This window comes from Takifugu rubripes, chromosome 17, assembly GCF_901000725.2.
Source record: "Takifugu rubripes chromosome 17, fTakRub1.2, whole genome shotgun sequence".
Taxonomy (NCBI): Eukaryota; Metazoa; Chordata; class Actinopteri; order Tetraodontiformes; family Tetraodontidae; genus Takifugu; species Takifugu rubripes.
The window spans coordinates 15,707,114-15,724,053 of record NC_042301.1 but is presented as its reverse complement, the minus strand read 5'-3'; the positions used below and the strand labels follow the sequence as shown (position 1 = coordinate 15,724,053).

General features: G+C 51.5%; 1 protein-coding gene and 1 long non-coding RNA gene across 2 annotated transcripts in view; one reads left to right on the top strand and one right to left on the bottom strand.

Moving 5' to 3' along the window:
* The window catches only part of xylt1 (xylosyltransferase I), a 45,582-nt gene extending 30,754 nt beyond the window's left edge, over window positions 1-14,828 (bottom strand). Inside the window, exon 1 of the mRNA XM_003972487.3 lies at window positions 14,426-14,828. Within this exon, the coding sequence (XP_003972536.1) occupies window positions 14,426-14,704 (279 nt within the window). The 5' untranslated portion in view covers window positions 14,705-14,828. The remainder of the gene's footprint in view (window positions 1-14,425) is intronic.
* Window positions 735-5,391, top strand: LOC115253379 (uncharacterized). The gene is made up of 3 exons (XR_003891716.1): window positions 735-997; window positions 4,158-4,291; window positions 5,261-5,391. It is a non-coding gene; the product is annotated as an uncharacterized lncRNA (long non-coding RNA).
* Window positions 14,829-16,940: the final 2,112 nt, after the last annotated feature.

The window sequence follows — 16,940 nt, the reverse complement described above, 5'->3', positions numbered from 1 at the left end:
GCTGCTGCGCATCCCCGTTTTTGGCTTTCTTAAAAATGGAATCTGCGCTTTTCATCTGCAGTCCTCAGCGAGTCCCAGCGGACTCAGAGCACGTGTGTCGGGCCGTGCGGGAGCTTGGCATTAAGGGTGCCGGGCTTCGCTCTTCTTCTGTGGTTCACGCGTGCCACGTGGTGTTATTTGGAAGGAGCACTTCAAAGCCAAGGAGAATCAAAGAGCTTTGCTAAAGCACGCTGGCACCACGGGTTCAGGCTGCTCCTTCATCTTTGTGGAGCGCCGTCCTTTCATCTGTCTGTTGTTGCCAACATGTCATTTAGTCGGTCTCCACCAGCCGTCCCTCTTCCTCCTCCAGCCGTCCCTCTTCCTCCACCAGCCGTCCCTCTTCCTCCTCCAGCCGTCCCTCTTCCTCCTCCATCCGTCCCTCTTCCTCCTCCAGCCGTCCCTCTTCCTCCTCCAGCCGTCCCTCTTCCTCCTCCATCCGTCCCTCTTCCTCCTCCAGCCGTCCCTCTTCCCCTCCTCCCATCTCCATCCGTCCCTCTTCCTCCTCCAGCCGTCCCTCTTCCTCCTCCAGCCGTCCCTCTTCCTCCTCCATCCGTCCCTCTTCCTCCTCCAGCCGTCCCTCTTCCTCCTCCATCCGTCCCTCTTCCTCCACCAGCCGTCCCTCTTCCTCCACCAGCCGTCCCTCTTCTGTCCCTCTTCCTCCACCAGCCATCCCTCGTCCTCCTCCAGCCGTTTTGTTCAGACCTCCCCTTCCCTCCTTGGGGGTGATGCTGCCGTGCACTCCTCTGCTCTAATATATGCGACGTGCATGGCGACAGCACCCGTATGGTCCCATCCAGTACAGCAAGGCAGGAACATGTTGGCCCCATATGAAGCCCCCCCCAGGGGTGATGTATCTGGGGCAGCTGGTGCGAGCGTGCGAGCGCGATGATCACCGGTGGCTTTCACCGCGCTTCTGTGCCGTAATGATGTGGAAACATTAAGCAGCTTAAGCTGCAAGGTGGGAATATTTGATGAAACAGCTTCGCATCTCCTTTCTCTTTTTTTTTCCATTCTCATATTTTCCTTTTAAGTGTCCTTGGCCAGGAAGAATGGACTTTTTTTCCCCTTTCACCGCAGCAGCCATTCTGGCATGAAATTGTCGGGTAATCGAGGTGTTCCCAGTGGCGCTGACTCACTAAAGGTGCAGTCAAACAGGGCCCCCGTCACCCAGCACAAGCTGTCACCTGGGTCCAAGTTCAACCTGACCGGAGCACGCTCACCTCGCTGTGCCACACAGCTCATCATGACATGGCATGTGCCGTGACGTGCACTCAGGCACCTGCGCTTCTGCTTCTGTACTGCAAATTGCTGCGGAACAGCAAAAGAGGCCGACTGAACTAATCATTCATTCGAAGATTAACTTTCTTTTCTTTCCCTTTAATCCCTTTCAGGGTCACGGGGAGAATGTTGGAACCTACCCCAGCCCCCTGTAGCTCCCTGTAGCCCCCTGTAGCTCCCTGTAGCTCCCTGTAGCCCTCTGTAGCCCCCTGTAGCTCCCTGTAGCCCTCTGTAGCCCCCTGTAGCTCTCTGTAGCCCCCTGTAGCTCCTGTAGCCCTCTGTAGCCCCCTGTAGCTCCCTGTAGCCCTCTGTAGCCCCCTGTAGCCCCCTGTAGCTCCCTGTAGCCCTCTGTAGCCCCCTGTAGCCCCCTGTAGCCCTCTGTAGCCCCCTGTAGCTCCCTGTAGCCCTCTGTAGCCCCCTGTAGCTCCCTGTAGCCCCCTGTAGCTCCCTGTAGCCCCCTGTAGCCCTCTGTAGCCCCCTGTAGCCTCCTGTAGCTCCCTGTAGCCCCCTGTAGCTCCCTGTAGCCCCCTGTAGCCTCCTGTAGCTCCCTGTAGCCCCCTGTAGCTCCCTGTAGCCCCCTGTAGCCTCCTGTAGCTCCCTGTAGCCCCCTGTAGCTCCCTGTAGCTCACTGTAGCCCCCTGTAGCTCCCTGTAGCCTCCTGTAGCCCCCTGTAGCCTCCTGTAGCTCCCTGTAGCCCCCTGTAGCCCCCTGTAGCCTCCTGTAGCCCCCTGTAGCTCCCTGTAGCCCCCTGTAGCCCCCTGTAGCCAGTGTCCACTGGCTGAGGTCGTTCTGCAGATTCTAGGGATTTAAAATGACTTCCGCCTTGAATCGCATCCTTGCTGGATATTTATGTCATGGCTGCTGCCACGGACCCTGTTTCAGCTTTACTTTTACGTGACACCCGAAGCTCCGTCGTTTCTCGCCGCGTGACAGCGCTGCTTTTCTTCTGCCGTCACTCCTCTGCACGCTTTTATATCAGAGAAGCAGCACCTCGCTGTGTTTTTATGAAACGCTAATGTTCCAGGCGGCGGCGATAAAAGAGAGGGGCAGAAATAAGACGGCATTCATGCCCGTGACTCTTAATCTCCCCTCCTCCTGCTCAGCCTAACTGACATTTTCTTAATTTATTCCTCTCAGGATTCCAACGTTTTAATTAGGTCACTTCAAATCTCCTCCCACGCAGCGTTATTCTGAAAAACTTTCTCTTTCTTTTCTTCATTTCTTCATGTTTGTCTTGTGCCTCCGTCATCTCTCATTCTCTCTCTTCTCCTTTTGCTCAGCGGGTTATCTCTGAGCGCTGTCGTGCACTGAACTGAACTGGGAAATAAACAGACGTGCACGTTGGAAAGGAGAAGTCAATTGTCACTTCAAATGACTGAATTCTGTACTCGTCAGACATGGAAGGGTTAATGTGCAACTCGAATGTCTGACAGAGCTTAGGCAGGTTTTATGTCTGTTCTCTGCTCTCTGCTGAGTTAATCTAAACTCTTCCTCATTCTTATCTCAGTCTCAGTAGAAACTAGAGGAAATTACTTGTCTGACAAGGCAAAAAAAAAAAAAAACCCAAAAACTGTTCTACACACTTTCCACTGGCACAGCGGGATTTATACAGCTACTTTTCCTAAAATGCATAGCTGACGAGGTGCGAAACACAAACAAGGCGCGCCTATCTGGTCATAAATCTCCTTTACAGCCAGGTGAGCCTGCTGATGGAATGCACAGGACCAGCGCTGTGCTGGGGAGCTGCTCTCAGGCCAATATAAGCCCGGCACATCATTAACGCAGGAAGTGACACGTGCTCAGAAACATCCTGTTTCATGACGAAGTGCACCGCAACGTCTTCCTGACAGTGTTTGGTCGAGGTATCGCTTCCCTTTCGGAGGAAAGAAGAAAATAAGTCTCCACAGGGTGATACACACTCTATATATAGAAATGCTGCTGCAGTGTTCTGTCCCACCACCATTCAGACTTTCCGACCACAACTAAAATACTGCCTCATTAATTGTGCTCCGAGCCAATCCATAAAACTTAGTCAGAGCTACAGGGTTGGATTGTTAATCCACGACCTTCTGAGAAAGATAAGCGAACTGGAGCTGCAGCACGGCGTGGAGGGGTTGGTGAGGACCGAGCGGCACCGTCTCACGTGCTCCGGGGTTTAGCTGGAGCAGCTCTCTGCAACTCTGGGATCATGCTTCTGCGCTGAGAAGAGCTTCAGCCAGATGAGTGCAGCAATTATGTGGTTAGCCTTGGCAAATGATGGAGGTTAACTGATTACTGGTAGAGCTGGGAGCCCGGATGCTCTATGGCATGGGTGCTCAGCTACAGTGGCAAGACCTGACGCCAAGCTGGATCTAAACTCCCCACGTCTGAGTCTGAAACCATTAAAGAGCCATTCAGAGCCATCTGTGTGTCTGCGTGTGTGTGTGTGTGTGTGTGTGTGGAGGAGAGAGAGAGAGAGAGAGAGAGAGAGAGAGAGAATGAAATATGCAAAAACTAAAGGTCATTAAAATTAAAAATGTAAAGAATGCTGTTTAAAATCAGCTGAAACTAGAGAGACTTTTGTTTCGAGTTAACTCTTCCAAAGCCGTCCTGTAACAATGAAACCCGTGCCGTTCCCAATGCAGTTTGGGACAGATTTAATCCTTATAATCCATTATCATGTCAAACAAATCCTAATAGGCGGTGGCAGATCAAACCCAGCGCTCAGTGGTACACACAGAACCATACGGGGTTGTCGCCACAGCAAAGCCAGCTTCTGCCGCACTAATCGCTCCTGCCTGGCAGATGCAGCCATGGAGGCATTATTGGCTAAATTAAAGCTACTTTCCCTCTTTTCACAGTGTGAAACAGCTGTCCAACATTTGAGAGCGCAAGCTAGAGAGACGCGGTTGAGGACGGAGGAGCGACGAGGAACACGGCGGTGGCCAATAGCCAAACTTGCAGGGACACTGGATCCCCTTGAGCTGAGGATTAGGTTTGTGATCCAGATTTTCAGCTGGATTTGGGGCTTTTTGCATGAGCTGGTCTGATTTGAAATCCTTAGTTTTGACCAATAATGCTGGTTTCGCCTGTGCAAGTTGGCTGGAATGTGCCCACGGCCATGGCTCGCAGAACCCTCGTATTCAGAGGGTGTCGGAGCTGTGAAAGAGCCGTCAGCCAGTCCAGTAGCATGAACCAATCAAAGTGTCCCCGAGGGAAGAAAAAAAAGACCTTCGGGTCCCCCTGGGCACCGAAGGCCGGCGCTGGAACGAGACCCAAAAAACCAGGAGCCACTGAACAAACCCAAGTTCACAGCAAGTCCCCGCTGTAGGTGCAGGACGAGCTCCCGTATCCAGTCCAATTTACAGAGCAAAACTGCAGCATAAACACACAGCTGGAGAGGTGCAGCAACAGCTGCTGCAGCGGAGGGTCAAAGACAGTGCACGTCACGCAGCCCGTGTCCTCTGAATCACCGTCTCGCCGCGGGCTGGGACGCCATGCGGAGCACAACAGGCACACGAAACACACACAAGCCTGCGTGAGAGAGTACTATCACCTTCCCTGACCTTTGAAGCGCAGCGCTGCAGGCACAAATCTCTTTACCCCGACCCCACCCACCCACACACACACACACACACACACACGCACACACACACACACACACACACACACAGGCCCAGCGTATAGCCACAGGCAATGAGAAATGTACAACCTTACACCCATTAAACATTAATAACATGGGTTTTCTGGACATGATGTGCACACTATGTAGTGCACGAGTAAGGGAGCACGAGGGATGCTCATGGAAACAATCAGGCACATATACCACATTCATAATTCAGCACCACCACCATGATGTAATCCTCGTATGGAATTTCCTGATTTCTGGATGCAGCACTGAAGGAAGAAGCGATAAACGTTTAATATCCTTCTCAAATGAAAACTCTCCCACTAATATTATCAGGCCGGCTGGCGTCAACGACCTGATGACCCCCAGGGGCGAGAAATGGAAACATTTCCGCGGACGTAATACTGTACTTAAACCACCGTCGTCGATTACGGAGGAAAGAAATGAAAGGGGGCCCAGAAAAGCATTACGCAGGTAATAATCCTCATGCTAATTAATCCCTACGGGTGCAACTGGACATAATGAAAGTGTGGAGACATAGAACCATTCCTTTGATCGTTCCCTGCACCTTAGAGCAACACGCTCATGTCAAGCAAATACTTACCAACTCATTACGGCCCCTCTCTATAGCGGCTAAATTGCAGTCATTTGTGTCTCCTAGGCAAACAGACTGAATCCAAAGCAAGCAGATGTGCCCTGGCTGAATTAGAACTGCCTTCAGCAAATCTCTCTCTCAGCAGTTAAGACAATTACGTCTCCCCTACCCCCCCCGGAACAACATGTATATGTGTTTATATGCTGGCGTCGTCCCAGGGATCCATGGTGGCTTACTGCTGTGCTCCATCACTGAGAGCCAAAGAGGCAACCCGATGTTGCGCAAGGATTAAAAATAATGTATGAGGAGCCCTACAAGAGCCGTTTTGTCACACGAGCACGCACACTATCCAAGGAGGGTGAGGAAAAAGAGTCAAGAGTCAAAAGAGTCATTTGTTGAAGCGAATGCCTGCGAAAAATTCACACGCATACGCAAATAGAGTGCTGACACCGACACGCAGTCGATGGTTTTGCTAATGGGTCTCCGCTCTGAAAGACAAATCTCATGAGGCTCAAACGCGGCCGAAAATACAGCTGCTTTTCCTTTAACCTCTTCTTTCTCTTTACATCTGCAACTGCACGTCCATTAACCCGGTCTGGCTTATTTTCCACCTCCCCCCCGCGCCACAAAAGTGGCTCCTCGTACTTTAGTTTCCAGGATCGCTCAATTACACTTTACTCCCCCTAATTCTTTGTCACATGTATGAGCGCATGTAAACCCGAATCCTTTACGGGTGCTTGGTAGGGAACTTTGAGATGGACACACTTGTCCTCAGTTGGGCCTTGCAACACACACACACACACACACATCTAAACAGTTGAGGTCATCTATGCTCGATACGGGATGTCAAAAGTTAGGAATTCCTTCCAGATTTCCAGTCTGGCTCATGTCCATTGAGGTGGTAATGAAGACGTAGCCAGACAGCTGGTCAGTGCTGCTCAACATAATAGGTGAACTCTCCAGAGGGATATTCCAGCTATATCCAATGTGGCTCGGGAGCGTCTCAAAGTCCCCACAAGGCTGGGAAATGGTGCCGGGCTGAGGAATGTCTGGAAAGCCATTCTGCTGCCAAGAGCCAACATGATCCGATCCAGGATAAGTAGTTGGGAGAGGAACTACGGGTGGTGAAAGTAAGAGGAAGGAGGTTTGGGAAAAACGATAGATTTGTGTACAAGTGCTTATGGGAAAAACATGGGACGCTGGACCCACCCCGATGTTCTACCAACACACACACTGCTGTATTTCTATCTTTGTGAGGACTCTTTTCTTTGACATTTCACGTTAAAAAAAATCCTTTGAAGTCTTGAGAAATGGCCTCACTTCCCAAAAATGCTTATTCTGGTCCTCACTGTGTAGCATGTACGAGATGACACACGCTACCAAAAGAGACCGAAAAAGAGGGAAACAAAGGGGGGAGGGAAACCAAAATGAATCGGGAGGCATGGGGGCGACTGACAGGAGCCAAAATAAAAGTGCAGGTTGGCGTCAGGCGTCTGTGGAGCGTCACTGATGCGATGGCGCAGTGATGATGGTGCTGATGATTCACTGCTGGTAGGAAATCACAGAGAAGAACGTGTCATTATCAAACAGCTCAATTACGGCGCCATTCCTCCCCGCCGGCGAACGCCGCGGCGGGGCTCCTCGCCGGAGCTGATTCGGGAGGCCCGCAGCATCTGGAGGACCTGCGAGCGGCTCCGCCACGCAGCGCGACGTCCCCGCCGATGGAGACGCAGCGGACGCAGGCAGAGGACGACTGGGGAGAGGAGGAGTGGGGTCACTTTGAAATCATGGGAAAAGGGGGGGGACAAGAGCGCCCGTGGGAGGCTGCTGACAGAGAAACACCTGTACGGTAATGAGCTCTCAGCTTGTGGCGCTTAACGTGCACACCGACAAGTTTTTATGGGCTGCTTTTATTTCTTATTTATGTGTGTGTGTGTGTGCCTGACGAGGATGTGGGGGCGAAAATACATTTGCACCGATGGTTTGCAGGTGTGTACATTTTAAATAGCTGTTGGTTCTGAGGACCGAAGGACCCGAAACAAAGCTTCGATACCAGGCGTTACCGGGGCCTTTCTTCTTCTTCTGCCTTCTTCTGCGTGCTGACACGTCACATGATGTGGACAAAGGATCTAACAGATGTCGGGGGGGGGGGGGGGTCAACCAGGGTGAAGGATTAATGACCAGGGGAATTACACTGTTTTAGGTGGTTCTGCCACTGGGATTATTGGGCAGATTACCGCTACCATCCTATTCCATCTAATCTGAAACCGGATCTCCTACTTAAATCCTCTGCGATTCGCGTGGCTTCAGAGACTTCACCGGTGAGGGGGGGGGGGGGGGGGGAGGGAAGGGGGGAAGAGCAAATGCCCACCAAACAGCAGCCATCTTTTTTGCAGGTTTTTGGGGTTCAGGTTAGATTCCGGATCCAACGTTTCTACCAGCCAGGCCTGACTCACGCTAACAAGCCTTCAGACCGGACCGGGCTCCCCTGAGGATTACGCCGGGATTTGAGTCGACGTCGGATTTGTCGAAGGGATGAGGCGTTTATCTCCCCCCCATATTTCTCTCTGTGACTTCACTGTCTCTCATATCAGCCCGTCTTGTTCTCCGCACGACTCTCTCTCTCTCTCTCGCCTCGTTTTCATCCTTAACAGATAGAAACGAGTCTCCTGGGCCGTCGGCATTCAGCTCCGGAGCCGAGAGGAAGAAAAAAGGTGGAGGAGGAAGAAGAGGAAGAAAAAGAAAAGTGGTGCTGCCAGTTTTCTCTATACCTCAGCCCAGATCACCTCTATCTCCGCCCGACCCGTCACCGCGCGTCCTCAACCGATGCAGCCGCCGTCCCGCGGCCTCATTAGAATAACACAATTCACGGGGATTAGCGCAGGAGAAGAGATAGCAGGACTGGGTGTCATTATTTTGATTACTCCGTGTGGGTGTGATTACATGTGCTCTAGGGTGTTACACGTGTAGCTGCGCGTTGTGGGGGAATCCAGAGGAGTGGGCAATATCGGATGCTTCCCGGTCGAGTGTTCTTCCGAGAGGCCCACTCGCAGGCAGCAGTATAGGAACAATCAGTAAACAATGAGACGGCACAATAAAGGAAGATGTACCGCCGCCACCGCGGGTTATCTGACCCCCACGACAACTCGCTGGAGCAGATTCTCATCATGTCGCCCCTCCTGGCTCTGGAGATTACAACATGAGGGGAGAATTGTGTTCAATTACAGAAAAACATATGGCTGCGCCTTTATATATCTCTGCAGAGCTGCCGCATCAAAGCACAATCAATAAAAGGCTACACCTTTTACAAGGGATGTCCCACTGCTCGCTATAAAGTGGAGCCTGCATCATTTCAGAGGATATTGCCTTTTATGGGCGATGAGCAGGAATATTAGCTCCCTCATACATATGTCATATGTTCGGCCTTCCCATTTTATTTTCTGATGCAAAAGCAAGTTTCTAAAGCGCCGCTTTTCATGAATCCCAGATTAGTTCGGAGGAATGCTTGTCATGTGTACGGGTTCAGCAATGAAAAGCAGATCACGCAGGATTAGTTTTCACATGCTTTCACTTCATTTTCTTTTATAATGAAGCTTTTAACCGCAAACCTGATGACGCATCTTATCTGAGAGGGGCTCCGGGCCGCTAACGACCGAGCACAACCGGCGCCTTGGACCGCGTTCGCAGGCTGGAGCTGCAGCCCCACTTAGTTAGGGGTCTGTAATAAATTGTGCATAAACATAAAAAAATTCTAGCGAACATTGACTGAACTCACAAGATGCCCACATATATAATGCATCTGATCTTTTTAAAAGGATAATCCAACTAAATATCAAATGAGATAAATCGCCCACATGCTAATCCCTCCATATGGTGGCAGCGTGGCCAAACTTGTGCATGTTTGTGTGTTTACACATGCACGCCGAACACCAACATGGATAGCTACGCAACCTCAGATTAAACTAATTCGACTCCCCTCCCTTGCCCCCCCCCTGTCTCTTGCTCCCTGGGCTGTCTGCTAAGCTTCTTACCTATGGGATTATTGGCAACGCTAGGTATTATATAGCTTCATTCTGCTGGATGATGCGTTATTAATGTGTTGAGAAATGAAACCATCTGTAACAGTGATAGAGGACAATGGGTGGGAGGATGCAAATATGGGGGGGGGGGGGAGCACTGGGCCGGAACCGTGGGTAAGGTTGACACCAAGCATTTGGCATGTTGGCGAGGTTTGTTTGCCCTGAGATTTTTGATTTTGGACACAGATTTTGGATTTTTAGACACACAAAGGTCTCCAGCTGCACGCGATACACAAAGTGTGCACGTGAGTGTGACAGGCCAGCCGGTCCTGTTTAGACATGCATATTATCCAGTAAACACTGTCAAGAATAAAAAAAAAGTTTGAAACCTTTCCCCATCTGGAACATTTCCGTATAAAGTAGCGGCTTTCAAATGTATAAACATGTGACGATTTCTATAAATAACGCATAGAAACGGGGGAGGAATGCAACAGGTGTCACATGACCCAACTTTGGGCCTCTTATACGTTAGCCACTGTTGTCGCTTTCTAGCGGGATTTATTTTAATCAGAGAGCAGAATTTTAATCTTTTATTCCCACCCGTCAGTCAAGTGAAAACATACTAAATGGACTTCTCTCATTTACCTGGGATTTTTTTAAAAAAGGACGTTTCCATCAAAATTAGCTGGGAAAATCACCGACCCCTGAATTAAACACTCCCGCCTCTTTGAAGCCAGCGTACGGCTGCAAATTTATTAGAACTTTGGGCCTTCGGGCACAACCGAGTCCTGGCGAAAGAACATCCTGGGGATTTGGGTGGAAATAGTCCCAGAGAACCTCTGGACTGGAAACACCCCGACCAACTCACCAACAGATACAAAAGACTGCTTTAAAAACTGAAATAGGAAAAGAAAATGGTAAAAAAAAAAAAAGATTTTAACCACCTCAAACATTGTATTAATTTGACGTTGTCCAACGCTGGGAGTCAGACAGCGGCGCCGTCCAGCGAAGGTACCGACACGCCCTCAGAGTGGTTAAAAGGGGGTCAGCGAGGACGGCGGCGCTTCGCTCGGCCTCTGCTGTAAACAGCTCACATGGAAACGGGCCTGAAGAGGCCCGCGCTATATTCAGCACCTGTGCGCTGATGTTTGCGCTGCCATGGATACCAGAAGAGAAAAAAGTCGGCGTGCAACCGCACGCAGATAGTCTGACATTGATATTCTCCGCGCCGGCAGGAGCAGCTCGGTGTAATAACATGACGGGCTTTTAATGGCATTCCGAGATTAGAAAATAATAAGCCGTTTTCCCATTGAAGGTTCACGGCGATGGCGGCGTGTATACAAATTACACTTCAGCATCAAAGTATCTCGGCTTCTCGCCGCCTCTCTTTCAAGTGTGAGGTACAGACGTCTTCCCTCAGATCTCAGCGTGCACCCACCTCACTGCCAGACTAATGGCATTAGAAAAAAAGAACCCGCTGGAAGCGAACGTTCGGCGGGCCGTGCTTCAGCTTTCCCTCATTACCGGTTTTAGTGAGAGGAGCGTGGCAACAACTGCAACATTCGAAATTACAGACGATCTTGCGGGTGTTCCTGGACTGTAATCATCCGTTTGATGCAGGTTAGCTCCAGAATGGGGGGGAGGACGGAGCGGCCAGTTCTGAAGGCTGCAATATGAAAAGCAGCAGGGAAACGGAACCAGAACAGCGGGCCTGTTGCATAAACCGGCACGGATCATGGACAGGTACCTGGAATTTTAGGTTTGTCTGAACCGGAATAACAAAACCAGCCGATTCTGAACGCAGCCTGATCCTAAATCTCATGCCGACTTTTGTTCCCTGCTAATTTATTCCCTCTCCCACTGAAAAAGTAGATTTTTCCAACGTTTGCCTGGACTAAATCTCAGCCTTTCGTGGGGTTAACGATCACGTCCAACCCAGCGATAATTAAGGTGGCAAAACAACAAAAACCTCTGCTACATTTTCTCCTCAGTTTGTATTTAAACTACTTGTTCCCACATTAAATTTAGACTCAAAGCGTATCATTAGAGTGCACGCCGCCCATGTTGGGCCACGGAACGACGCGTCATCAACAGAAACAGAAGAGCAGCGCACTCATAAATGCAGTTTGATTCTAAATGTGGACGTGGATGTGGTCGCAGCCTGCTTCCCTGCATCATGCGCGTGCATAATTTGGGCTGTTTTTGGGATGTAAGTTCTGGCATTTTGGAGTCCACGTGTATGCCCGTGTGTGTATGTGTGTGTGTGTGTGTGTGTGAGACTCAGCGATGACAGCAAGGGCGCTGTGGGGTGATTCACTCTATGGTGATGGTGATGTTGGACAACAGCAAGGGTTGCGGCGTCTCTCCAACATGAAACGCGCATGTTGTCCCGGTGCGACTGCGTCTTCATCGCCTTTCAAATCCCGTCTGACCGTTTGTAGCCAGCGCCGGAGAGCTCCGCTGGCTTCCATTAAGGCCTCTAATGACCTTTCGCGGCAGTTAAAGGGGAGACTTTAGTTTTCTTTCTAAAACGCTGTTGTTTGCATGTACGCCGGGAACCGTAATTCCGGGCTATTTGCAGCCATGGACGCCAACCCCCGCAGAGAGGGGAGGAGCTGGAAGCCGCGCTCCGCTTTTTCTCCGTCTAAACCCAAGCTCCGCTCTCTGACAGCGCTCGCCGACGTCCGCCAATTACAAAGTGCTGGAATAAAATGTCTCCTGCTCTCCGTTGTACACGTGCGCGTCGCCCGTAAAGGCAACCGGAAACGCGGCTGACCCGGCACCTTTTGAGATTAGCTTCACGGCGCAGCGGTTTTCAAAGCTAAGACCATCAGATCCCAACAACGTGCACCTCGCAAACGCAGCCAGGCCAGCGAAGCTCCTCCAACGTCCCTCCAGGGTGGATCTGTGGTGACTCTTCAGGCGATATCGCTAATGAAAAGCAACGCAGGGTTCAACGAGAAGCGCGTTTGGGCTTCGCGTTGGGCTACACCACTGCAGCTCAACATGTGTGAGCCGGCCACCCGCTGGGAACATGAAAGTGCATGAGAATAACCAGATGTGAGCCTTTGAGCCAGGCTCCTGTCAGCGCTTTATTCAGCCTCCTGCTGTAACGCTGGCTCAACTGCAGCTTTTCCTTTGCACATCCATCCCCAACACCACCTTAATAACACGCTATTAATAATGATCGTGACTCTATCTCCTATAATAAACTCAGGTCGGGCCGAACGAGCGCAGACATAAACCGCAACAGGCGAGCGCCATGTGTGAAAGCACACTCACGCTCGACTTAATATCATTTATACAATTACTACATAAAAACGCCTACGCTCTGTCTTTCTCCGGGGACACGGTGGGACGCGGCCAGACGAATGTTCCTCCTGCCCGCTGGGCTGCCGCATTCATTCCAAACTCGCCTATAATGTTGCCATCTGACACATGTTGTCACGCAGAAATTCTGCGGCTTCTGGCTCTATCCCCCCCCCCCCCCCCCCCCTGCATCCAAGCGCGGCTCTGTTCTCCCTTCGCGTAGCATCATTTGGCTTTTATGCGTCACCCTTAGGCCGGACAGCCCTTCCAGCCAAGCTCCACACACACACACACACACACACACACACACACACACACACTCACACAGAAACAATGACCCACACACACATACGCACCACCCACATGAATGGGGGAAAGAATGAAAAGGCGGTGATTAACTGGCGGAGGGAATGTATGTGGCCGAGGGTGACCAGTTGAATGTTAAGAGTCCGGGGCCAGCGGAGCTGCAGCTGACTGGCTGGTGGAGGGGCCGACGCGCAAGGCCGCTAAAGGTACCCTGAGGTGACCGGGATGAAAAAGCCCCTCTTTTCAAAGGTCACCGACGCGGCTCGTCAGCGTGTTTTCATAGTGAAAACACATTTGGACGGATCTGTGTTGACATCGCGCGGAGAGGCCGTAGCACAAGGGAGGCAGAGCTCCTGTTGCGTCACCGGGTTACTCATCGGCGTTCCAGGGACAGGAGACGAGGCTCATCAGAACGACCTACTGGAGAGCAGAGACAATTTCAGAACCCACAGATCCTCGGCGTCAGCCGAGGAGACGGCGGGCCCAATCGGTTTGAGCCGAGGAGACAGACGATACGGCGCACGGCTCCGAGTGAGTGACAGCGTGCGGGGAGACACAGTGTATCATGCTACACGAAAGCCGGTTAGCTGCGGGATGCATGGTGGCAGCGGGGTGGGCTCCACTTGAATGCCTGGCAGCTCTCTGGAGGGGGAAAACACGGCTAAGTTGCCAGGAGCAACCGCGGCCAAATTCTCCCGGGCATCCGACTGTTTCACGAGGCAAATCAGTCAGGATTTAATTCGCAGGGTCAAAAGAAGAATTAGCTATTTATTCGCTTGTTTATTTCCATCATTTGTCGTAATGTGCCGTTTCAGACCAGGCAGGATTTGCCCCAGAAAAAAAGCAGCCTGAAACGATTGGAACCAAATCATAAATTGAGTTTAGCTTTTGGGAAACAGCTTTGCTTTAAAAGTGACCGCGACACAGACAGACGAGCAGCCCCGTCAGCGGCTCTGCTATCTGGATATCTGCTCATCTATCTCCTCCAGGATCTGCCCTTCTCATGCTGCTCCGCTGAAGCCCAGTTCAGGTTCAGACGCTCAGCTCTGGCATCCCAGACTGGAGATCCGCGTCCATACACTCGGCGCAGTGTGGATCTGGCTGAGGATGCTCGTGAGTAGATAAACGGGAGCCTCGAACACATCTGTCCTGCTTCCTCAGACACGGACATTCACATGTGTTTTGACCTGCCTTCCACCCCTCCGGTCACCAGACGGTCTATTGTTCAGCGGGGGACACGCTATGAATGCGAGAAACACGCCTCTGCCTTACCGGCTGCTGTATGTGACGAGATGCCCTCTTCCCCAGCGGAGGGAGATGCTGCCGCTGTCGGATCCCGTGCTGGAAATAGTCGCCGCCGGCGGCTTTGCCGCCTGCGCCCCGGTCCCTCTTCTCCCGCACGCTGGAGCCCCCGTTCTCCCCGTCTTCTCCGGAGTCGAGGCTGCTGAAGTTCCACACGATCAGCGTCTGCACCAGCAGCACCGTGAGGGCTGCTATCAGGGCCGACCGCGACCGGCGGGCCAACCTGCGAGCGCACAAGCCGCCGACCATGATTCGCACCGGGCTGCCGCTGCTGCCGCTGCCGCTGCCGCTGCCGCACCGCGCTGGAAGCTCCGTCTGACTCCTGCGCAGCGAGCGACGGCAGCGAGAGGTGGAAGTAATGTGTAGGAGGTGGGGAGGGGGGGGCGAGGAGGAGGTGCTGCCGCTTTTTTGGTGGCGCTTGGAGGAGGGGGGGGGGGGGGGGGGGGGGGGGGGGGGGGGGACGGTGCGCTGTGCGTCGGCGAGGAGAGGGACAGCGCCACCGTGCGGCAAACGCCGCCAGGAGCGACGATCGCTGCACAACACAACCGGGGTTTTCCTCCGTCCACGAAAGAGTGAGCGATCACCCGCCACCTGTAGGACCAGGCACTATAAAAAAGGAATCGTTTTGCAGTACTGATGTTGGGGATCCCCCCCCGACCCCGCGCGCACACACACCCCCAGTGACACACGGATCCTAGGAGCCCTCGGGGAATTCAGGGTCCAGAAATGCCGCTAAATTCACAATTCAAATTTCCCACGGTGGGAATCTTGTTGGAAATCCCACCGGAAATGAAACTTGCAAAATTGTTCTGCAGACGAAACTATTGATAAAATGCTTCTCACACCTGCAAATAGTTTTTAGAATAATTCACATGGTGCAAAATCTGGATTTAAAAGAACTCCCGGACTTGAAACACGTGAACGTGTAAACTTTCCAAATCCAGTGGTTGCACACGTCCACTCCAAAGCAAGACGAAATGATGCTCTTTTCTTCTCGCTCAGGAGCTTCGCACTTGTGACAAGTAGCTCCACGAATAACTCTGCAGTGGGAATATTTTTTGAGCAATCAACATTTTGGGCTCAGTTCGTCTGAGTGATTCAGGGATGCTCGTTCAAGCGTCTTCCTGAGCTCCAGTGGAACAGAAACGGTGTGAAACCGCCACTAAGTCCCTCTGGCAGCCAGGCAGAGCAGTTTACCGGGCTGATGTGGATGCTGCCAAGCTTTAAACCCCAACCTGCCATTAAACACACCAAAAATAATCCAGCACTTGAACTGCGGCAGGTCCCTTTTGCTTACGTCAGGCTTTACAAAAAGCCATAAAACAAGCTAGAAGTGAATTTTAGTGGCTCCTGGTGGAGCGATATAAAGGTTAAAGTTCTCTGTCAGAACGAGCATCACAGCTGAGCAGATATATGTTGTATTTAGAGAGCTCTAGCTATTCTCCTGGGACCCCACAGTGGTACCGTGGTTACCACAGGTGCCTCGTGGGACATTCCAGCCATGATTCCAGCTTGGTTGCAGGTTTTCTCCAAGGTCTCCAGTTTCCTCCCACATTCCAAACAGATGGAGGCTGACCGGAGGCTCGGTGACTGCTGGGCCCTTCGTGTAGTCTAGGCAGGAGTAGGACAAGGTTCCAAAACATACGAGGTGGCTTTATGATCGAGGCCGACCGTCTTTGATCTTTGGATGGTCAAAGATCAAAGTGCCTTCGGAATCCCGAACATCAGCATATCTCAGTGATGCGTTCCTTGGCCCGTGATCAACTTACTGAAACTTTCATCAAAGTTCACCTGTCTGTCTGTCTGTCTGTCTGTCTGTCTGTCTGTCTGTCTGTCTGTCTGTCTGTCTGTCTGCATTTGCATTAGCATTAGCATGTATTTTGCGTTTCTACAGGGAAGCTAATCATCATCAAAGAACTGTTAAGAATGTAAAGTTACTGAAAGCTCCTTTTATCATAGCGATAATTGGCAGGTGTGTGTGTGTGTGGGGGGGGGGGGGGGCACCTGAGGGACTATGAGGGACAGCCACCCACTCCTAATTTTAAGGAACTGAGTTCACGGGTGGGATGAATGATCATTAATCTAAAAGACAGCTTTGATGTGAGCTCTTTCTATTGTCTATTTCTGAACGATGTTTAAAGGGAAACATTGGCTAATTGCTACGTGCCCTCTGACGCTCGGCTACCTTTAGAGGAACGAACTATTTAACTGAATAAAATTAATAATTCACTTAATAAAGCTGAAGCGAGAGAGAGAGAGAGAGAGAGAGAGAGAGAGAGAGAGAGAGAGAGAGAGATGCTAATGGGAGCATCCACAGGCAAAGTCATTTTATTTTTTCTTCCTTTTGTCTCTGAGCAACAAGCGATCCAGGTGAATAAATACCAAAGGAAACCCGGCTACCTGACGCTGGTGGAGCTCCACTGTCTCGGGGCGACACGAGAACGGAAAATTGCCGGTCTGAGTTCTGACACGAGGCTCTGCCAAG